This window comes from Stegodyphus dumicola, chromosome 10, assembly GCF_044657685.1.
Source record: "Stegodyphus dumicola isolate Sdum_Otavi_A_Nest chromosome 10, ASM4465768v1".
Taxonomy (NCBI): domain Eukaryota; kingdom Metazoa; phylum Arthropoda; class Arachnida; order Araneae; family Eresidae; genus Stegodyphus; species Stegodyphus dumicola.
Genome location: NC_140777.1, coordinates 133,480,006 through 133,504,829, shown reverse-complemented (window position 1 = coordinate 133,504,829; position 24,824 = coordinate 133,480,006). Strand labels below are relative to the sequence as shown.

At 32.5% G+C, this 24,824-nt stretch overlaps 1 protein-coding gene across 1 annotated transcript; it reads right to left on the bottom strand.

The window, feature by feature from the left end:
• Positions 1-463: 463 nt before the first annotated feature.
• Positions 464-23,964, bottom strand: LOC118200040 (uncharacterized). Its single transcript, XM_035371960.2, has 5 exons — positions 22,699-23,964; positions 22,463-22,590; positions 10,496-10,697; positions 8,015-8,228; positions 464-1,260 (listed from the first exon to the last, which is right to left on the bottom strand). Exons 1-5 carry the CDS (start codon positions 22,756-22,758, stop codon positions 1,157-1,159), a joined length of 708 nt encoding a protein of 235 aa, XP_035227851.1. The 5' UTR covers positions 22,759-23,964; the 3' UTR covers positions 464-1,156.
• Positions 23,965-24,824: the final 860 nt, after the last annotated feature.

Genomic DNA, 24,824 nt, shown 5'->3' with positions numbered 1-24,824 from the left:
AATCGCAATTCAACCTGCTTGAAAACTCTCTTTTTTTAATCTTACTTTTACGGTGGGTTGACATTCAATTGAAATAAATAACTGATTTTGATCAGCGGATGAAATCAGAGAAACAGTTATAATTCATAATAGTTTAAATTAACCTAAAAATTGAAAGATGTGTCACAAATGACAAATGTCATGAAACACTGATTTTGAAAGCTTTGCAATTTTGTGCTACAACATAACTTACTGCTGCATTTGCCAATAATCTCTGTTTGAATATTCACTTGTTACTAATATTATGGGACACAGAAAGTACAAGAAATTTTTCTTTGCTTGAATAAAAGAAAGTGGATAGAATAAAGTTGAGGAGAAACTGCAGTTGAAGATGCAAATAATATTTTTAAAATAATTATCAATTTAGCAGAGTTTTTGCTTAAGTACAATAACAGAAATTTTTCTCACAAGAAATATGATGAGATATGGATATAAAATTCAGATTTTAATCATTCAGTTACATAATGCATTTGACGAGAACATGTCATCAGACGTCTTGTTTTTTCCTAATGAAGTTACAATTATACACATTCATCTTATCTTTCATTCAGATTTGAAGTAAATCATTAATGGAGCCTGTTTTCAAGTTAATTGTCTTTGTTAACTGTTAATTTTAATGATTGATTTTCTACTCTCAAGACAGCCATTCTGTCCTTAAACCAGCAATATAATGTTAGAAAATCACACAAACAGAATTATTTGCTTTTTATTCCTTATTTTGTTAATTAGCACATTACACTTGGTATATATACTTTTAATATACATATTTTAATCAGTTTATACACATTTTATGTTAGAGAAAAAGTTTATTAAACATTACAAAACATACAAATTAAAATATCAAAATACAATCACAGGTCCATTATACTAAAATATATACAAATATGAGTTTTTTACTTACATGTTCTATTCACATAGTGAAGTAATATTTTGTCATATTTACAGAATAAAATATTTACACAAGTATGCATAATAAGGTTTGTTATTATACATCAAAGTCATATGAATAAAAAAATGCATATATATAAAATAATTATCACATGCTAATAATGTCAAGTATAAAATGCAAGCATTATTATTTACTTTATCACAGAAATATTATATGAAGTATTAAATGTCAGCTCATCTGGCAACAGACATAAGACAAAGGCACAAATAAACCATATCTTTCTGGAACTGAAAAATATGTTTTTTCTCCAATACTTCCATTGCTATCTCCCACTATGAAAGAATTTACAGAAATATAATCAATAATACACATACAAAGAACTTTACAATACATTATAATTCAGGGAAAACATAAATATAAGAATGCTTTAATCAAGTAAACATTTAAACCTAATGTTATAATATGAGGTGAAATTAAAAGAAGAGGGTAAAAAAGGTATTGAGACTAAATGCATTAAAAAGAGAAGCATTTGCTTGATTTAAATTTGGCTACATTCTTTTCAAAGTAATCAACTTATACCACACTAAACCAGTTCTAGAGATTCTGCCATTTAAGACTGCCTTTAAGCATATCTAGAATAGGCCTATTTCATTTGGCCATTTGCAAATCATACCAAAGTCTCTTCCAAGATATTAATTCAATTTGAGGAAACTATAAAAAGGGTAAGGAGCAATAATTGTGTTCATATGCCCTAAACTCATATGTTTAGAATACTGTGTATTATTATATATATGTTTAGAATGCTGTGCATTATTATGATAAAATATCTTACTGTCATCTCATCACAGGTCAGCTATTAGTGCTGAATAATCTCTCCCATACGCCTTGAAATACTATGATAAAATTCTGCATTAATAACATAATCCTATGTAACCAGATAATGTTGTCACACAAGCAAGATAAGCACACTTTCAATCAAACCCTTGACGTGCATTGCTTTTACCAGTGTTGGAAGAGAGTGAGCTTTTTGAACAAGGTCATAGTTGTTTGATCTCTGGCTCATAGTCATATTCCTATTCTTATCACCAGTTATAATTTATGATTTTAAGATTAGGTCATTTTAGACATACTGATAGAGATATTGGCATATTGGACATTTATACATGCTTGGCAGTGATACTATGCATTTTTAAATTAGATCTAAGAATAACTTGCACTGTTCCAAAGACATACTGATGGTGCTAGCAGTTTCTTTAGTGGTGATTCAACAATCTTAATGCACAAGGTAACAAACTGCTTGACATTTTCCACAGCTGGGGTCATACAGGGTAGCTTTGACCTGTTATTGCCCTCTCATCAGATTTTACTACCACTGAGAAAAAATGATAATCAAACACATCTTAGTCAACATACTGCCTCATTCTTGTTGAAGCATTTCAAGCATTCCTGTTGCTGATTTTCTGAATTTCATACAAAATTAAATATTCAGTCTCTACTACAATTTAATATCTGTGTTAAAACTTCAAAAGTGATAGTACTTTTGTATACTAACCACCCTAAAAAACTAACATAAATATAAGTATATACACTGCTCGACGTTGAAAATGCAACACCAAGAAGGAGTGGTTAGAAAGTGATGAAATTTGGAAAAAAGAGAGAGACAGCAAGCAGCAATAAGTGATCTTTATTTAAAAATGATAGTCAGAATACAGAGCGAGAACGGTGTCGGCTCAGTCAGATGTAGGACCACCACGGACAGCGATGTACGAAGAAACATGTCTAGGCATAGAGTCAATAAGAGTGCGGATGGTGCCCTGAGGGATGGCTCTCCATTCCCTTTCAACCATTTGCCACAGTTCGTCTTCTGAACGAGGCAGGGGCAGAGTCTGCAAACGCCGTCCAATCACATCCCACAGATGTTCGATTGGTGACAGGTCAGGAGAGTACGATGGCCAGGGAAGCATCTCTATAACTTGCAGAGCATGTTGGCAGATGCGAACACTGTGTCGTTGGGCGTTATCCTGCTGAAAAATTATATTAGGCAGCCCCTGGAGGTAGTGAATTCCACCGGCCACAGTACATTATCCAAGTATCGATGGGCCGTCATAGTGCCCTGAATACGAACGAGAGGTGACCTGGAATCGTAGGCAATAGCGCTCCAAACCATTATGCCACGTTGTCACGTGGTGGGGCATTCCACAGTTACTGCCGGATTAGATCTGTCTCCACGTCGACGCTACACACGTATGCGGTGACTGTCACTGGATAAACAGAAGCAGCCGTGAGTGCAAGCCACGTTCAACCAATCAACAGGAAATGGTTTTGGTTGACACAGGAACATCCAAGGTATCTTGCAGATGCTGCAGAATTGCGGTACAGGTGACTTGCGGGACTCTGACGTCACTCTGGCTGCACCTGCACCCCTCCTTCTTCCCACATTTCCTTGTTCCAACCATGTTCGCCACAGCCGATGCACCGGGCTTACATCCATGTGGGTATCAGCTGAGATTTGACGTAAGGACCAACTTGCCCTTCTCAGTCCGATCACCATACCCCTCGTAAAATCATCTATCTGCTAGATGTGCCTTCGTTGATGATGGCCTGGCATTCTCTTCTATTACAAGTATCCTCCGGGACAAAAACCAACTTTCTTCGATAATTTGTCTGGCAGAAATAACGACACGAATATTGCACATTCTGCACATTCCTTCCTTTATATCTTACTTCACGTGCGTCAGAGAGCCGCACATTTCACATCATTTGCATAACTCAGTTACGTGCGTCTACTCTAAAATTTGCATAAATTTCTGACCACATCTTCTTGGTGTTGCATTTTCAATGTCGAGCACTGTATATCACAATGTCAGTTGACATGTTAATCCTAAAGTGTCGCTCCTTGCCATAATGTGCATGCATGATTTTATTTTACATGCATTGTTTGAATCTAATAGAGTCTTGGAACTTTATGACTGCACCTTGTACATTAAAAAAAAATCAAAAAATCATAGGAGTTTTGCTTAAAAATGGAAGTAAACAGATGTTATGCATAAAGATAGTCTCATTACTTTAAACAGCCTAGAAATATTTCATTATTTCCAATAATACAAACTGATTTGTTATATTAGATTTGAAGAATGAAGATAGTGCATTTATTATTCTAGAATTATTACAAATAATAACTTTTATCAAGAAGCTATATTAAATGTAGAAAATAGTTACATAGATCTCAATATTACATTTAAGCATTTCTATATTTTTAAATCAGATTCCAAATTTTGCATCTTTGGAATCTTATCTGAATGAAACGATCTGGGAACATTGTCTTAATAACCAAAGATCTCCATGGTAACTGAATAAATAAAGTTTAAAATGATTTCAAGTGATATAGTAAATTTTTATTTTACAATAAACTTAAAATGGTTCAAAAGAAAAATTTTCTTTATCATACCCATTGTACATGCATGTTGATAAACTAGCATATAAAATTAACCCAGTGGTCTCCAAAATGGGGTACACAATATGATACTTGGAGGCAGTGGTGGCTCGTGGATTATTTAAATGGAGGTTCACAAAACAAATTTCGAAAAATACATTCGCATTTTCACAAGTTAAAGAAACACAATGCAAATAAAGAGAAAAGTTCTCGTATGTAAAAAAAAAAAATTATAACATTTTATTTCTTACAGTGGAATGACACAAAATCATAATATTGATTACAATATATCTTTGAGTGTTGATTACAAAATAGACAGGTATAATTTTTGTAAATAAATCTACTCATCTACCTATTTTTTTCTTTGAAATCAATAATGTTTTCATTGAATTTAGATATGTCATTTATCATGTTTTTTTTTTTTTTTTTTTTTTTTTTTTTCAGTTGGGAACATGGTTACAAAGCTTAGTCTGTCTCATAGTGCTTCTTAAAAATGTGTTAACTTGTTTTAAAGTTGAGAAGCATCTCTCAGCTTCAGCAGTGGTCATTAGAATAGTAACAATAATTAGCAACAGTTTGTAGGTCTTCAAAAATATAGTCTGTTAGCTGTTTTTTTTTTAATAAACTGTAGAAGACTAATGGCACCAGTCATATTTCTGAAATGTGATCTTCTGTAAATTATTCCTAGTTCAATTTTCAAACGATCCTTCTGTAACAAGGAACAAACATCAGGTGTATTGTCAAGAATTTTTTTCTTGTACTCCTGAAATTTGGGAGCTTAAAATAGAGAAACAGCACAGTAGTGAGAAATAAAAATCTCTCCTTTACTTAATTTGTGATAATCATACATATATCTTTATATCTTTAGCTGCTACAGTTCTATTTATAACAATATTTTTTCTCTTCCCTTTTCTTGAAATTTCATATGATTCCAATATGTCCTCTGTCACTGTGTCTATTCTTTTCCTTTTTTTTTTTTTTTTTTTTCTTAACGACTGCTAGAAGACGTTTACTTGCTTTTATAATGATTGCTGCATCAATTAGTGTTTTCTGAAACTGGTTGTATAACACATCGACATGTGGCATACTATTGTGAAATACTGTAAGCCAAAACACAAATTCCGAGTCTTCTAACATATAGCCCCTGCTTGATTTATTGCTACAGCTTGTTTATGTGTTGCCATTTTTTCCATGCATTTAACCAACTGTTCCCTAACACTGGATCAATGGTTCAACTCTCAAAATTCCATTTAACAGCTAAACTTTTTCTAACAGTTTCATCTAGAATAGCAACTCTCTGTAAAGAGTTATTGAAAAAGTTAGTAAGATCACTCAGGCTGCAGAAAAATTACTCGAGCTTGCTAATTCTGGTTGTTTGCTTGCCCCCCCCCAAAAAAAAATCAAAGTGAGCTGATGTGTGTAGATTCTGCATTTCCTTGTAGGAACGTTGAACAGAAGCGTGAACTCCAGCATGATGATCCCTCAGCAGGCTTGCACTATCTTACCTTCTTCTTCTTCAATGGCTTGGCAGCCCTGGATGGGCCCTAGCTTTCTCCAGAAGTCTTCTCCAGGCATCTCTACTTTTGGCAATTGTTTTCCAGTTTTTAACCTTTAAAATATTAAGATCTTTTCTAACACAATTAATCCATCTTAGCAGGGGTCTGCTCCGAGGTCTATTTACCATCTTACTTTTACGATATTAATTTTTTGGATTTATCAAATACTTTTTCTAAACTTGCTTGGATATTTAGCTACGTGAATAACATATCAGTAGTTTCATCTGCCATTCCTGAAACAAAATTTGTTTTTCAGATCATTTTTTATGTGGTTCGGACAAACAGTGAGCATGCATCATAAATCATTTTGGATTTCTTTTGCTGTTCCTTTAAAAAACAGTGGCACTAGTGAAATGATCTTTAAGAGATGAATTGAGTTCTGCTGAGAAGTTGATAAGACATCAAAAACTCAATGATTTAATTAATATCCGTGTCCATCATGTCCTCGAAGTGCATGCTCAAATAAATGCATCACAAAACAGAATGCAATCAATGTTTTTTTTAGAACATGACAATTTTGGGGAACCTTCTCATTGTGTCTTTAAGCATTTGAACGAAATACACTGACAAGTTGATAGTGAATATCCACCTTTGCTAGCAAATTAAATTCTAAGATGGATGTGATTGTGAGTACTCGTGCTTTTCTATTTTCTCAGCGAGATACAATAAATCAGCAACATCATGACTCACTTAACTTAAATCAAATTTTAATATATTTTGTAAAAATAATATTATGTTAATATATATTTATATATGTTATCTTGAATATATTTTGTAAAAAGGAGACAGGGGAAAAAACAATCTGTTAGTTAATTTGCACCCTCAAATCCACGAAGATTTTTTTATATAAATCTTTTCAGGTTTAAAATTCGTTTTTAAATTTTTACACATTCGTTACATTTTGTCACCTGAATAATGTTTAGCAAAGATGTTGGCTGAATAATTTCATTTCAGTTTTTCTTTCGACAGGCAATGTTCAAAACACTTATTTTACTACGTGCCATCTTAACTGTTTACACTAGTTCATAAAAGATATATATCGACAAATGATAACAATTAAAAAGCATGAGAAGAAAACCGAAAAACAAATTTAACTAATTGAATACAGCAAACCAAGGGAGAATTTAGATGAGATGACTGCAAACAATCTGAGCTCCTGCATGCTGAAAATGTACGAATGGAATGGTATCCAGCAGTGCCTTTTACCTCCCACTCCTCTATCTACTTCTGCCCCATAAACTGGTTTTCAAGGGCATTTCTTCAGCAACTGAGGAAAAAGTAAGCACTCTATGCTATAGTAACCTACAATACAGTATGCTGGATATGTATTACCACATTTAAAAAGGGAGTTGGGAAGTCTCATCCTCTAAAAATCTAGAACTGTATTTAATATTTTCTATTTAATTTGTTAATAAGCTTATTTCTTCATTTTTCTTTGGGAGTTCACATGCTCATGTGTACAAATAAAGGAGCTGCCACTGCTTGCAGGTATACCAAAGATGTAGGTTCACAATCACTTCTTAGTGTATCTGTTTATCACACGAGGTTCTTTTATTGCTTGCTGTGTCTGGTTTCACTAGAATTTGGGAAGCTGAACATCATAAATGTACCAGCCTGCACATGCACACAAACACTTAAGGAAACAAAGAACTCTGCCTTTGCAACGAAGATATATCTGAAAGTTCAAGAAGAGCTAGATCTTTGAATTGCAGAGGATTCAGATTTTTTCAGCATTATTAAACAAATACAATTACATTAATCACATTAAATTCCAATACAAAATGTAAATTTGAAATTTAATTAAAATGTGTGCATATTGTTTAAAATGAATAAATAAATAAATACATAAAAAACTTGAATTTTTATGTATTTATTTTTTATGTATTTTACATTTGATTTGACATGTATGTATTTTTTACGTATTTTAAATTTGATACATAAAAAATTTGACCACACACATATATATATTATATTACATGAGGTACAACTTTAATTATTTTTGTCTTAGAGGTACACAATCAAAAATTTTGGAGATCCTGAATTCTTGATTTAATTAAAATTTTATTTTCTGAAAGATAAGTTTTCTTTGATACTTACCAGCCTCATCTAAGTACAAGCCAACAAATACTTCAGAAAATCCTTCAGAATCGATATGACCAACATATTGAACTGTTCCACATAATTCACCATGAATCACAACCTTATCTCCTTTCTTTAAAGGTGTTTTAAACATTCTGGAACCTCCAGGTGCTTGAGAACAATTCATACATAGACAGCCTTTTAAGATTAGAGAAGTTGTCTTTTGGTCATTCTGAAAAGAAAGCATATCAAAGAAACAAATAATATGAAAATGACACTTTACAAATAACTAAATATTACCCTATCTGATCAAAAGTATTATACAGTCAAAAGTCGTTAATCCGGACTCGTCGGGACTTCGGCGATTCCGGATTATCGATTTTTCCGGATTATAGATCATCAGTTTAAATCTGGTAAAATGGCATGCAGAAATTATAAAATTAAAAATATGAAACCGTAATTTACGAAATAAAGAACAATTATGATCTAAAGGGTATCAAAATTTACAAAAAAAGAAAAGCTTAATATTTATTTGTTTACTTTATTAAACATTTCTTTCAATGTAAGTTGTTTAAGTTGCTTCGTTTTTTATGTGATAATACATTCTCTTTAATTCCATAAACAGACATAATTTCTTGTTCAGTTACAAAGTTCCGCTGTTCAAGTCCTAAAATTGCTGTGTCGAGAATACCGACTAATTTGTCAATCGAAATTTTTTCGTTTTCAATAACCTCTGTCACTTTCTTCGCTATCGGAAGCGAATTATAATGACGAGGCATTTGATTTAAATCATATCAAAGACGAGATGAAATACTACATTGAGTAAGCAATTATAAGCCAAATAAAATAAAAACATCTGCCCTTAAGATAAGGATAGTGCTGACAGATCAACTTCCAATTCAATGCACGCCGCCGCGGCGTTAAAGATAAACAAAGTTTAGATAAACTTTATCCATTTTTTGCAGCAATTCCACTTTTTGTTTAATGGACTCCGAAAGATAACTTTCGCTTTGTATATCCTTTACATATTAGTAAATATATATCGGAAATTCTATTTGACATAATCGAAAGTTCAAGCTTACTTTTATAAAATTGCTCTAACAGTCTGCAAAAAATAATAATCCGGATCCAATTCGAAGATTAAGGAACAACGCAATCTGCAACATTAACTGAAATAGATAATTAGATAATTTTAGCTTAGCTTATCCCGTCCGTTATACATTAAACGCGCATTCGTAAGCGTATTTTGCGCACGCGCACACACAAATTAGCAGCGGTAAAGGTCTTACGCGCATGCGTCAACGCGACGCATGCGCAGAAAGTTTGTAGCTTTGAGGTCCGGATTATAGATTATTCCGGATTATGGGTTTCCGAATTAACGACTTTTGACTGTATATTAGATTTATATATATCATTGTTCTAACATAGGTATTTTGACACAAAATTGGACTTTTTCTGAAATAACATACTAATTTTTTTCCATATTTCCATTCTATGACTAATATTATGCCTAGATATCACATTTTGTAAAATTTGGTGCAAAATTTACGGAGAAATTCAAAACTTTATCTTGACAGAATTTTATCCATTTGCGCCATGTAATCCATTAAACGAACTTCTTCATATATGGCAACCAAATTTCCTTTCCCTTCCATTATAAGTTGCAGAGCGGAAAAAAAGGCACCCCGTTTCTGCCTTTTTACATTGTGCATGAGCAGAAAAAAAGCCACATCGTTCCTTCTTTCAAATAATTTTAGCAAAGTGTCTAAACCACATTTGATGTTTTATCGCTTTTAACAAATATGCCAAATTTCGAAATGCGGCAGTATATAAATTCATGTATATATCTGGAAATTGTGAATACTGTAATTTTTTGCAGGTATGCTTAGAAATACGTCTACTTTAAGATTATGGTAAAAAAGATATAGATTATAATTCAAAAGCTTTTTGAAAAATTTATAAAAATTATTTTAAAATAAATCATAAAAAATGGGCGAATTTTATTTGGAATGAACTTAAATTTTGAAATGTGAAAGGAAGAATTAAATAATTTTAATAAAAAAACAGAGATTAATAAATATATAGCAAATTCAATTACAACTAACTACATTGTGGAGCTAAAATTGTCAGAGCCAATTTTTTTAAAAACTACCCATGCGATTTTTACAAAACTTGATAGTTTGGCGTAATTTGAGTCGTAGACTTGTAATATAGAAAAAAAATTGGTATGTTGTTTCAGAAAAAGTCTGATTTTGTGACAAAATACCGATTTTAGAACAATGCTATAGATACACCTAATACATATCCTAAGTCGCACTTTCGAGACATGAAAAACGCAATTTGAATTTCGTCAATCGGGCCAGTAGAATGGGAGATATAGAACTGTCTCCCCCCCTTTTTTTGGCGCAGTGTACCTTTTTTCCCTGAGAAAAACGAATTACATAAATTTAGAAACAACAGACATGGGTGTTTTTGTCATTATAAATCAAGAAAACTTACTTTGATAGAATACTTGATTTTGTTGATATCATATGAAGATGCATTTTCAGAAATAATAATATCTTCGACAGAAGATGGAGTGCTGATCTTGGAGGAAGATTCAACCAGTCTGTTTTCAATGGAAATATCTGACTGCTCTGCTAACAGTTTACTTCTTAATAGTGTTAACTGTTGATATAAGGACTCATTTTCTTGCTTCAATCTAGAAAAATAATAAATATTAGCTTACATAGATATTTAACAATCAGGGTCGGTGCTAGAGCATGTGCAACTAGTGCGACTGTACCAGATAGAAAAAAGTCTAGCGCCGGCCCTGTTAACAATTATACATATTGAACTCTGCCCATATGACTGACATATATAGAATGGTATGTTATAAGAAAAGTAAGATAGTTCCAAGTTAAAACAGAGAGGACATATTTTCTTTTAAATGGAGGTTAAGCATCTTAAAATGTTTCACAATATTAGGTTTTATATAAGACAAGTATGATTTTAAAGAGTAATTTACAGGAAAATAAAACATATGCCATCTACAGCTAATAAGATAATAACGGGTGTCTCAAAAAGAACGCCAGATTTGAATCTACTATAAATTGATTTTATTTATTTGAAAGCAAACAAAACACACCATTCTCTTCAGGAGATGAAGAGATTATATGTGAAACACAATATCGAGCATATGACCCGGCCTGCTAGCCCTACAAGCAATCTTTCTATACATGAAATTAACTATCACTCACTCACACTTTTCCCCATCAACTTCGCTGAGAACTCATTGAATTTCTTGTTTGAGTTCCAACAGATTATGGGGTATGATTTTGTAAACTCGTGACTTAATATTACCATCATAGGAAAAACAAGATTGAGGCGGATAGGTTTGGTCTCCTCGTAAGGAGTTTAGTCTGTTTGGGAACTTCTCACAAAGCAGAGCGATTGTGTCTCCTGAAGTGTGGCAAGTTGCACCATCTTGTTGCAACCAGAAATTTTCGATGTTCATTTGATCCAACCGGGGCCAAAGGAAATTAGTGAGCATCGCACAATAACAAACTCCATTCACCGTGACAGCCCTTCTTGGTCATCTTCAAAAAAATAAGGACCGATTAAACCCCCACTCCAAATTGCACACCAAACAATAACTCGCTGAGGATGCATGTCTTTTTCGCGAATTACTCTTGGATTCTCTTATCGCCATATTCTGCAGTTATGTTTATTCACAAAGCCATGAAAGTGAGCTTCATCTGAGAAAATGAAACCATGCATCTCTCGTTCTTTTTCCAGAATCCATTGCACAACTGTCATCATTTTCCATGATCTGATGGTTTAAGTTCCTGTGTTAACTGAACTATATAGATGTAAATGTAGATCTTTCGTTACGATTCTACGCATTGTTGCTGGACACATGTTCATTTCTTGAGCATGATTGCGACACGATTTTCCCGGACTCACAGTGACCAAATCAAGCACAGCAATCAAGCAACATCAATTGCCTCCCTCTGGCCACTTCAAGGGCAACCCGGGCATTTTATGTCTACTGTTGAACTGTTTTTTTTTTTTTTTTTTTTTTTTTTTTTTTTTTTAATTTCTTGATCAACCTATGAACAGTGGATTCATTTGGTGCATTGTTGTGTCTCATAATTGTATGGACTTTTCGAACGGTTTCCTAGAAACTTTCACCATTTTTGTAGTTTTCACAATCAACACTCACTGTTCCATACTGTATCTTTCCATGACTATACACCACAAACATTAACCAAGAAAACAAAAGCACAGTATCAAAACATAACCTCAATGATCAGTGATAACAAAACATGCAAAAGCAATGTTGCCAACAACAATAAATAAAAAGAACAGGCTTTTCAAATCTGGCGTTCTCAAGTTACCATTCACAAATAACGTATAAATGAGAAAGACGTAGTTTCTTTACATTGTGAAACATACATATATTGGCTGAAAATTTTGATACAACTATCCTATTGCTGATATTACACAATTTTATTATACAGTACAAAGTTCATAATCTGGATGAGACCTCAAAGCCACAAACTTAACGCATACGCATAGAGAATGCGCATACATTATACATGCGCGTAATGTATGCTTTACACACGCGCGCATTGAAAGAAATGTTTAATAAAGTAAACAAATAAATATTAAGCTTTTTTTTTTTTTTTTTTTTTTTTTTTTTTTTTTGTAAAATTTGATACCCTTTAGATCATAATTGCTCTTTATTTCATAAGTTACGATTTCATATTTTTAATTGTATAATTTCTGCATGCCATCTTACCAGACCTAAATTGATGATCTATAATCCGGAAAAACCCCTAATCCGGAATAGCCGAAGTCCCGACGAGTCCGGATTACAGACTTTGTACTGTACTACTTTCAATTTGTTACACGTTCAAACAAATTTAAAATTTATATTTTAAATGAATATTTAATTAATAATAATATTTTAAACAAACATTTTTTGTAATCAATATTTTTTAATGATATTAATAGAAATTTAATATTTTTAAAATCATAAGAATGCAAATTTCTGCACACAGCTATGTAAAAAAGTCATGCCTTTATTTGAATTACCATCTTGAATAAGTAATGCTTTTTTTTTTCAAAAATTTTAAAGCTAATTTTTACATTATATATATATATATATATATATACAGGGAAAAAAATCTTTCATTGTCATCTGACATGTCTTTTGATTCTGAATCTTAGGCAAAGTGCTATGAATCTAATTCAGTTCTTAAAATGTTTTCTTGCTTGTATTATTACAATTTCTGAGGGTGTCAATGCAGCAGATATCATTTTGAAAAGAAGCTGAATTATTTTTTCATTTTCTTCCTCATTGCTGCTACTTAAGTGTTCATCTGGTATAATGTTTTCAATCAGTTATTCAACTGTACATAAGTCTGACGCCATTAAACTGGCATTACAGTTTATGTACTCCTCGACTGTAATGTCTAACCCCAGCAGTTCCCAATCTTCTTCATCCATAATCACTGTTTTGTCATCATTTTCATCGTCAACACTTTCACTTGGGTTCAAGAATCCCCTTGGCAAGTGAAATCCTATTCATAGCCTCAAGAATATTAATTTTTTTGTTTATTTCCAGTAGTTACATTTTGAAGGGCTATTTGAATCAACCTTTGCCTGTAGAACATTTTCAAATTCTTAATGACACCGAAGGTGTGCAAACTAGTGCAATTTGCCAGGAAGTAAACAATTTTCACATTTTGCAGAAATCTGTCATTTGAGGATGGATGGTACACTGGTCTATAAACTGTTCTCCTCATTGTTTTGTCTATTTTCTTGAGCTATTCTGTCAAAATGTCTGTAGTCATCCATGCTTTCTTATTTGCTTTATATTCTAATGGCCCAGTTATATAATTTTTGAAGCACCTTGGTTTTTGCTACTTTCCTATAAAGCAGTCATCATTTCCATACCATCAGCATTTGCACAAAGTACGGCAGGGAGACGTTCTTTAGTTTGCTTAGCTCTATGACACTAGTCATCTTTCACAGCTGGGGTTCTTATAGGCATAACTTTACAGAAAGAGCTGTTTCATCAACATTAAAAATGTCTTGCAATTCATATAAATCAATACTGGTTTGAACCATTCTTCAACCGACTCGACAGGAATGCTTTTTATTCTCCATTTATTATATGACTTAAAATTCCATGCCACAATTTTAATCCGACATCCACTAGAATATTGGATGCTCAATATTGAATGAAAAATTTTAGAAAAATGGCCTTGACTTCAGAAAACTTTCCATCTTGAATATGATATTTCTTTGAAATGGGCTGTCCACCAATTCTTCCTTCATGAAAATGATTCTTTTTAGTATCAGCAGTGTAATCTGATGGCAAATGACATAAGAATTTCAACCATACTGCTGATCTGACACAACTCAAGACTATATCTCTTTCATATCATGCATTGGCTTCAAATATCATATCATGCATTGGCTTCAAATTTGCTAGCTCTGAAGGGTTTTTTTTTTTTTTTTTTTTTTTTTTTTTTTTTTTTTTACAAGCTTAGTGAGAGTTCCTATGCATAAATTGTGCCTATTCTTAAAACAACTACATTATCTTATGGAGGCAACAAAATCCACTGGCTTTGAGTGAATTGGGGTTCTTTTAGCATGTTCAGCACCCTGATTCAAATAGCTGTATGGGTTACAATATATCCGTTCAATCGTGATACTTGAATCCATGCATTGAGTTTTTCCTTCAGGGCATGAAACAGGCTGACAAGCATATGATGCCTTTTTTTTATTTTGACTTTCAAAATGCTTTTTTTCCCTCCCTTCTCATTTTTTCCCCCATTGATAGAGAAATGATGAGCAGCTATACTATGGCTAGAATTTTCAGCAAATGTTGTCACCCATAGTTTGAAATTCGCCATACAAGAACTTTTCTTCCCGCTCATCTTTTAGAGAAAAAAATAAAATAAAATGGCAAAGAAAATAACACTAGCACATACTACAAATTGTATGCATTCTGATGACAAATGAATGGGGAAAATGTGCTAGCTTCAGACTAGGTTACCAGCGTTAAAACTATCGTCACTGGCATCTGCCGTTTTATTTTACAGCTTTCAGACAGGAAAATATTCCACCTGTTTTGCCTGCAACATTTTTGCCCTCATGACATGTTTGAATTTTACAAGATTTTTTTAACATTTTAGATAAATTTTTGAAGAAAAAAATGAACTTGTAATTATATTCGAAAACAGGGTAAAATCTAAATATCTAGAAAATGTCAAATTCTGGAACCATGAAAATTATAAATAGTTGAGCATATAAAAAATGGAGTTCATGTTAGAAAAGCCAAATAAATTTGAAAAATTTCTGCTGTAAAATTATAAATCAATCATCTTATTTGTTACCAATTTATGGGACACTCTAATACACAGATAACAAAGTCCTCTCGAGAAGTAGTTAGGGAAAGAGAGATGACAGACCCTCAGACTAGCTCCCCACCCCCACCCTGAATGCTCTTCCTCAAAATTGAGACAGCACAGTTAGTATGGCAGGACTATACCTGTACACTCACTTTTATCTATACCTGTCCAAAACATAACTCATTTTTCCAAATGAGATGAAAAGTAAAACTTTATATCCTTATTTATAAAAATTAATGCAATTTATTGAAAATTAATTGAGTTTACATTAAGCCAAAATGAACTTTTTATGATTGTGTTGTGATGTCATACTGATCCATTACTGGCGCTAAATCATACTGATGACAAAGTATATGTGTTAATAGTTATTACGAGCTCTATAATGGTGTTATGAGTATCTCATTTACTAAATTTTTCAAGGGGCTAGATTTGGCTAGCCTATATTTGACGATGCCCTCACCAAGTTGTTGTTTCATTTATGGGAACCTGAGTAAAGGGTGCCTGTTGGATTATCGCTAAGTTGTAGTTTCATTTATGGTAACCTGAGTAGTTTAATGTTATGAAAACCCGATTATGATGTAATTGGTTGCGTGAATTTGACTGATGGGAAAAGATTTGTAAGTTTGTTGTTTGTATGTTGGTTAGGAAGTTGCTTATTTTGTGGTTTACACTATAAAAACGGCTCAATGTGATAAGATTAATTTGAAATTTCTATAGGATTTGGAACGAAGGAGGGCATTAATTGACTGGTGTGTAAATGAAGGTTTACTTAGTAGCAATTATAAGTGTCCTGTTTGTACAAAGGAAATGCATATGGTCAAACGCAAAGATCGTTCTGATGGCTTTGAGTGGATTTGTCGCGAGGAAGGTTCAAATGGTCACCATATAAAGCATTCCATTAGAAAGGGAACATAGTTTGAGGAAAGTTTTTGGATGCTGTTTAGGAATTTTGTGTGCCACAGACTAAAGACAGAGAAATTTCTAAATAAGGTAGGTGGCTATTTCCTTTGTGTAGTGCGTAGTGCTTTTTTATGTTATTTCATTGTTTGACTTAAAACGCAGTTTATTGAGATTATATATTTTTTGTGTGCAATGCCGAGTTTGTGCAATCCTGTGATGTTTTTTTAAGTGAAAATAGGTCAATGTGTACATGGATACTGAGTTTGTGCATTTCTTTGACTTGTTATTTTGGCTTTGTTTAGCGGCGATTTTTGACGCAAAAATCGCTGCTAAACAAATCAAAGAATTGCATAAACTCTGTGTCCATGTACCGCCAAAAATCGCCAAGGGAGCACCGTCAAATATAGTTTTAACCTAGATTTTTATAAATTCTAAAACATTCTGGTTACTGGAGCTTTCTGGTTAGTTGAATGGCAGAGAGTGAGGCTTACGTACCATATATGAAAAATACATGGTACGTAAGTTCAGTTCTATCTGGAAAAACTGTAAACTTTATTTTACTATTCGCTACAGCATATTTGTGTGAACAAAAGTGTATCTTCTATGCTCACTATCAGGAATTTAAAGAGATCATCATTAAAAAATATTTATCATGAACTGCATGTAGCCTCTTCCAATCACAGATCCAAATGTATTACAAAAATAATTAAAATGAAGGAACTACTCTTATACGTGCCCTCAAGTCGCCAAATTTCTCGCCAAACACATTTTTGACGAGAAACTCCATGTTGCTATATTACTATCTAAATTTTTGGTCTACATTTCAAACTTTAAACCTAAAATGTCTCCCAAAACGCGGTTTTCGCACATGCAAAAACCAAGTTTTGAACACACAATTTAAGTTAAAAATCCGAAACTAAAACATAAAGTTTCTAACCAAAAATATTTGACAAGAATCCATGTACAGAATGATATGTTTTAACTTTAAAAAAAATCTACGAATTGCACAATATAGGCAGCGAAAGAATCTATGAACTATGCACACCTTGCTTTAATAAACTAACATAACAACAATAAATTTCAAAGAATACCATGTACACAGCATTCTGTTTCAACTTTATAAAACATCTACGAATTGCACAATCTAGGCAGGGAAAGAATCTACGAACTATGCACACCTCGCTTTAATAAATTAACATAACCACAATAAATTTCAAAGGATACCATGTACACAGTGTTCTGTTTCAACTTTAAAAAACATCTATGGATTGCACAATCTAGGCACTATGCACTAATCAACAAAATAAACTAAAATAACTAAAATAAATTTCAAACAATTCAAAAAACAACAATAACGACAGAAATTCACACTAAAAAACGATGAACATAACATTCTACAAAATAAGAACAAGAACAAAATAAAATGCACTTACCATGAATGAATGCTTTTTCGAACATAAGAAATACCAATTTCATGCTGCCTTTAATATGGCACCACGTAATCACTATCGTACAGTCAAAAGTCGTTAATCCGGACTCGTCGGGACTTCGGCGATATCGCAATATCCCGGACTGATTAAATACTGAAGAATCTACATAAATGTATGTTTCTCGCACTGTGATAAAACAACGGTATCTAGAACCATCCAATTTTGAATAACGTAATCCTCCAGCGAATATGGGCATCTTGAAGCCCGAATTCGGAATTTGTTATATTATCTATTTCATACTTTTCAGACATTAAAGAATTTTTGATTAACAAACTCAACGATTTCAAAGCGAGCAATGGCAACACTGTACGAAAAAAAAAAGACATTTTTATTTCCAGCGCGCGAGACTGTGTATCGGAAATTCTAAAGATATGCTGATTTTAAAATTATTTTGTGATATTGCTGTTGAAATCTCGTAAGATGGCATGCAGAAATTCTAAAATTTAAAATATGAAACCGTAATTTATGAAATAAAGAACAATTATGATCTAAAGAATATCAAATTTTACAAAAAAAAAAAAAAAAGCTTAATATTTATTTGTTTACTTTATTAAACATTTCCTTCAATGTAAGTTGTTTAAGTTGCTTCATTTTATGTGATAATACTTTCTCTTTAATTCTATAAACAGACATAATTTCTTGTTCAATTACAAAGTCCTGCTGTTCAAGTCCCGTTAATTGCTTTGCTGAGAATACCGACTAACTTGTCAATCGAAATTTTTTCGTTTTCACTAACCTCTCTGTCACATTCTTCATGTCTTTATGCATTTTTTGCAGCAATTTCACTTTTTGTTTGTTGGACATCGAAACATACTTTCGTTTTGTAGATCCTTTGGAAGTTCCAGCATCGGAAATTCTATTTGACATAATCGAAAGTTCAAGTTTACTTTTATAAAATTGCTCTTACAGTCTGCAAAAAATAATAAGCGGGATCCAATTTGAAGATTAAGGAACAACGCAATCATTAACATTAACTGAAATAGATAATTAGATAATTTTAGCTTACACCGTCCGTTATACATTAAACGCGCAGGCAAAAACGTATTCTGCACTTGCGCACACGCATATGCGCAGTAGTCAAGGTCTTACGTGCACGCGTAAAACACCTGTGCCAACGCGGCACATGCACAGAAAGTTTTTAGCTTTGAGGTCTGGATTATAGATCATTCCGGATTATGAGTGTCCGAATTAACGACTTTTGACTGTATTTATATGACAGCCAGACACACTATCCAGAAAATTCATACTATGGTTCAAATAAATGTTCAAAACCTTCTTTTCCTAAATCCTTGTAAGATTTCCAGCCATCTGAAAAAATAGTTGTACAAAGCTCAATCCACTCTTTAATACACTGCATCAGCATTTCCTTAATTTTAGCATGCATAGCCACTAAAAATAATCTCCCAGACCCTCTTGCAGCCACGTCTTTCATTGCAACATAGGCTATTTCAAAACATGCATGACACGAACCAATGAGCAATTAAAACACTTCAGCAAAAGAGTATTCAACGTCAAAAGGGTTGCCATACAACACGCAATTGCACCAAAAACCAGCGCAGAACACACCGCCGCATTTGGTGACCTTAGGGCACATATAAGAGTAGAGCCAAAATGAACAAGCTCAAATACCTCACTAAAACAAGAAGGTAACATATGTATTAAATGAAGCATAAAAGAATTGCACACATTTATATTAGCATCTATGATACTTATTTTGTCATAAAATTATGTACTTACAAATTTGGCATAATTTACCAATTTTTTACATATGAAAATGCAAAATTTACTTATTTGGTGCAGGTTCATGATTTACAAAACTTTTTTTGAAAAAGATGGCTAATCTTTGGAATATGGCAACAGGTAGTTTGGCGACATTTTGGTAAGGCGATAAAGGTTACTAGCTAGGACTTTAGCAGTGTACATGGATAAAGTCAAGAGTGTGCGCAATGCCATTTTTTGTGCAATTCTGGGATGTTTTTTTAAGTGAAAATTGGTCTACGTGTACATGGATACCATGTATTTGCAATTCTTAAAAACGCGGGAGCAGAGGGCGATTCTGCACTTTCTCCCAACTCCGCACCTAATCTTCGTCATGATTAAGCACATTTGTTCCATAAAAGATCTAGCATAAGTGTAATTCGGCTAGCAGATTGTTGGAAAAAAATGTTGAGTTAAAAAAAAAATGCCTTTACTTCGTGAAAACAAAATGGCATGCAAAACAAAATTAGCAGGTTGCTGTAGCAGGGTTGGTCGCCAAATTTTCCCAAAAAATCACCAAGTTACCATAATTCAAAGATTAACCACCTAAAATTATTATTATTAGCATATTTCTATTTGGTCAATAAATCTTTTCGTTTAATCCTAGTATCTGGTGCATGGGATTTGGCTACTTTATGATGAGCAGTAAAAATGCGACATATACGATGAGTAGTAAACAGGTCATTCAAAGAATATATATAGTTATTATACATAGTATACACACATAGCATATAGTGTATAGTATATATATAGACGTTCTTTGGTGTTGGCGATAATTTTCAAAATCGCGCCAAGGCTGCACCTTATACTAGGATTTTAGGTTGATCTTTACAATATGGTAACTGGTAGTTTGGCGACATTGTGGAGGCGATAAAGGTTACTACCTGGGACTTTGGTAATAATGTGAGCAGTACTCAGTTCCGAATACGCATTATTTTGTGTGAGGGAAATGAGAGATCATGGGATATGTCATGTGATATTAATTGACGAATTACGGTTCTTTAATCGGAAAAGGGGAGAAATCGGGAAAAAATCTGGAAATTTTGTATTTGGCTTTATTCTGTGTTGTGTGAAACAGTGTTCGTGAATTTTTGGATCCCATGGCCGTAACTAAAGTGAATTCGAAATGGGTATTTATGTATGTATTAATTTAATGTATGTGCTCATTTATATTTTAAGTAGTGTTTTTGAATTTAATTATATTTTAATTAAATGATAGCTATTTTGTGAATTTTATGTTTGTAGGAATTTGGTATGCGTTTAAGTTGAAGTAAACGTGCATGGAAATAATTTAAATATTTTTGATACTAAGTATTTGTAATGCTTGCGGTATGAATTTGTTTTCGACGTGTATAATGTAATAGATGATTTAGAGGTAAAAGTTTTTGGATATTTTATTTATTTTATATGTGGAAATGTTCATATTTGGAAAGGGTAAATACTTTTTTGCAATCTGGTAATTTCATATATGTTCTTTTTACCGAGTTTAAAGATTGAGAAAATTGTCATGTATTTTCGTGAAATTTTTCTAATTTATGAGAAAAAAGCAGTGTACATGGATATAGTGAAGAGTGTGCGCAATGCCATTTTTGTGCAATTCTGGGATGTTTTTTTAAGTAAAAGTAAGTCAGCGTGTACATGGTTTAGTGATATTTTAATTAAATGATAGTTATTTTGTGAATTTTATGTTTGTAGGAATTTGGTATACGTTTAAGTTGAAGTAAACGTGCATGGAAATAATTTAAATATTTTTGATACTAAGTATTTGTAATGCTTGCGGTATGAATTTGTTGGTGACGTGTATAATGTAATAGATGATTTAGAGGTAAAAGTTTTTGGATATTTTATTTATTTTATATGTGGAAATGTTCATATTTGGAAAGGGTAAATACTTTTTTGCGATCAGGTAATTTCATATATGTTCTTTTTACCGGGTTTAAAGATTGAGAAAATTGTCATGTATTTTCGTGAAATTTTTCTAATTTATGAGAAAAAAGCAGTGTACATGGATATAGTGAAGAGTGTGCGCAATGCCATTTTTGTGCAATTCTGGGATTTTTTTTAAGTAAAAATAAGTCGGCGTGTACATGGTTTATGTGTATGTGTTATTTTGAAAAACGCGTAAGGAGTATGGTATTGTGTACTTTTTCCGAATTTTGCAGTGAATATTTGTCATGATTAAGCAGTTTTGTTAGATAAAATTTCTAGCATAAGTGTAATTTGGCTAGTAGATCGTTGGAAGAAGTGTTCAGTAGATAAAAAGAAAAGAAACATGTCTTTACTTCGTGAAGACAAAATGGCGACGGGAAAAAAAAATAGAGGGTTGCTGTAAGAGAGTTGGTCGCCAAATTTCGCCAAAAAAACGCTAAGTTACCATAATGTAAAGATCAACCGGATTTTACAAATCTTTTTTGTATACTCACTTTACTTTTGAACTTTCACGTTGTAACTCACACATTGTTCTAAAAAAATAATCACAATTTCAATCAGTCAAATCTGACAATTTAGTTCACAGATGCGACATAAAAATTATGCCAAATATCAATCACTGAAGATGCATGGATTAGGTATTTTTGTTTATTTTATAACTGCATAAGAACAATTGCCTGAAATCAATATCTAGCCTAAATGTTTGTGCATTATAATGTAAAAGTATTTGAAAGAAAGATCTTACTACATGAGTCCCCAGTAAGAAATGAAAGAAATAAATCATAGCTACAGAGAAATATTCTTTGATAGTGTGTCCTGAGGTTACTTATTCTTGTGAGATCTTCAGTGACGTGAAAAATACAGCAAATCATTTAATAGAAACGACATGACACTTTACAATTACTTAAAACTACGTTAGAAGTGCTAACATCTAAACAATGATATTATAGGAAAACTTTAAAAAAACTTTTATTTAAGTTTACCTTGCTTGCTCTTTTAGCAATGTAGCAACACTAGCACACAACGGTACAAAACCGTTACGGCCATGTCCGATAACAAACGCAACAGCCTGACTCACGAATTTTTTATCTTCGTCGTTGGAAGTGCGAATCTACAAATATGAATGAACCTATACATTAATTAATTAATAATAAACTTATCATAGAATTTTAAAAAAGTCATACGTAAATATTTTTATCAAAATATGTACACTACTTACACATTCTTCGTCAATGGTCATTTCTTCAACTCTTGATGATTCCATGTTTCCAATAATCATATTGCAAATAGTGGATTAAAAAAATATGAATCATGAAGAAATGATTTAAAGCACATACTCACATAGGTATACATAAAAAGGGATGCTTTTAATATGTATCAAAATTAACATGCTTTTATCAAGCACTGCGATTTCGGTTCATTTCTTCAAAGCAATAAAATCACATTCAATCACAACATTAGGTTAGGAGGGGGGGAAGTAAAGACAAATATGTTTTGCATGAGTTAAATCTTTATCCCCAAGGAAAAATATCGAGGGAAAGAAAAGCAAAATAATAATAATAAAGCTTTTATTTAAAACTTATAATTAATGAAATCAATGAAATAAAAAATAAAAGTTATTTATCAGATAGTTTGATCAGAAATGAAAACAAATAATTCTCTTCACAAAATTCATGTAGTTTTATATCACGAATAATAAAAGAGCCTTGAATACTTAAGCGCAGATTTTGAAAACTGTCGATTAGCTAGTCTTATGTCGGAAGTGTAGACACTTCGATCATGAATACAGCTTACTGCTTCTTCGAATGGTGCAAACACCGGAGTAACTGGTCTGTGTCAGCTTACTTCCATCGAGTAAATAGAATTTACTGCGAAGTAACAGAAGTGCTTCTAAATGCTGAAGAATAGTCACTAAAGTGGCAAAAGTTCTAAGCATAAAATTACCGCGAACACATAGCACTTCTCTTGCGAACGAAACATGTAAGCTGTCCAACTGGTGAGCATGTAAACAAAAATAAAGTTCAACCAATAAAGGCAGTGCGGGTCTTAAGGGTATCATAACAAAATTTAATACAACAGAAGATCATAAAAGGATTCAAATGCAAAACAGAAAATTTAGGTACCAAATATACATCAATTACTAAATTACCAGATACGTGCGAGCAAATCATATACACTAAAGATAATTACCAGATATGTGCGAACAAGTATACTAACGATAATTACCGAATGCATACAAAAAACAACCAAGCACTGACAACTTCAGAACAGTTGAAGTAACCATAGTAAGGAAAGAAATATTTTAGATTAAACTCCCGAAGTTCCGCCACTAAAGATTTCTTCAAGTATATTAATAGATACAAACATCTTTTGAATAGAAGCAGGGTCTTCCCATATTTCATCAAGTCTACTAGTGATAATTTTGATCACATCAAAAATTGAAAATTCGGAAAAGATTGCTTTATCTCATTGTAAACGTAAAGGCTCGTTTCCACTACTGCGTACGAACGCGTTGCGTCAATTGAAGACACGCCTACGGCATCCGTACAAGCGTTTCCACTGCTGCGTATGCGTAAAATATTTTCATTTTCCGCCGCTAGGTGTCACTGTAATATTTTGGCGCAAGCAGTTCGCGAGTTACGACGCTGAACATCTGAATTTTTCCCGCTTAAGCGAGTATTGTTCGTTTTGGATTTGATATGGAATTTTAGATAAGTAAGGTTATAATGCATATTATGAACATCACGAATTCCATAGAAGCTGAAATAAATTTTAAAAAAAAAAAAATTGTGTTTCTAGAAGCCTTAAATATTATGAAATAATATATATATTATTAAAACTAAAATGTACTGTTAGTGAAAAGTAAACAAATAAATAACATAAAATAAAAAAGTTAAAGGGATTAAAAAATAGTTGGTACTTTAAAAGTACAGAGCAACTGTAAGGAAAGGTTCACAATATTTAAGCAAAATTTGCTATGCTTGTATACCGCTGACTTCAGGGTCATAGCTGGATAATTTATTAGAAATCTCGTTTGTTTTAAAATGCACTATGGGCAGTTATATTTTATACATAATCCATAAAATATTATTTTTAATTTAAACATTTTTAATTCATATCTCTTTTTATACAAGAAGTTATAAAAATAAGATTTTTCTCTTTATATATACACACATTAGGTAAAGAAAATGGAAATATTTAATTAATTAATTCCTGTGCTTCTGCAGGAGAGGGCTGAATTTAAAAGCAATTATTATAGTAATTTTTTGTTAAAAAAATGTTTAGGGCATTAATACTGTCTCATGTTAATTGGAATGAAAGTTTAGAGTCGTAAACATCCCAAAG

Excerpts from the sequence above, each read along its gene's own strand:
- LOC118200040 (XM_035371960.2), bottom strand. The coding sequence starts at position 22,758 with ATGATTATTGGAAACATGGAATCATCAAGAGTTGAAGAAATGACCATT. Across the intron at positions 10,698-22,462 it reads TTGCTAAAAGAGCAAGCAAG|ATTGAAGCAAGAAAATGAGT; the intron begins GTAAACTTAAAT and ends TTATTTTTCTAG. Across the intron at positions 8,229-10,495 it reads AAATCAAGTATTCTATCAAA|AATGACCAAAAGACAACTTC; the intron begins GTAAGTTTTCTT and ends CTTTCTTTTCAG.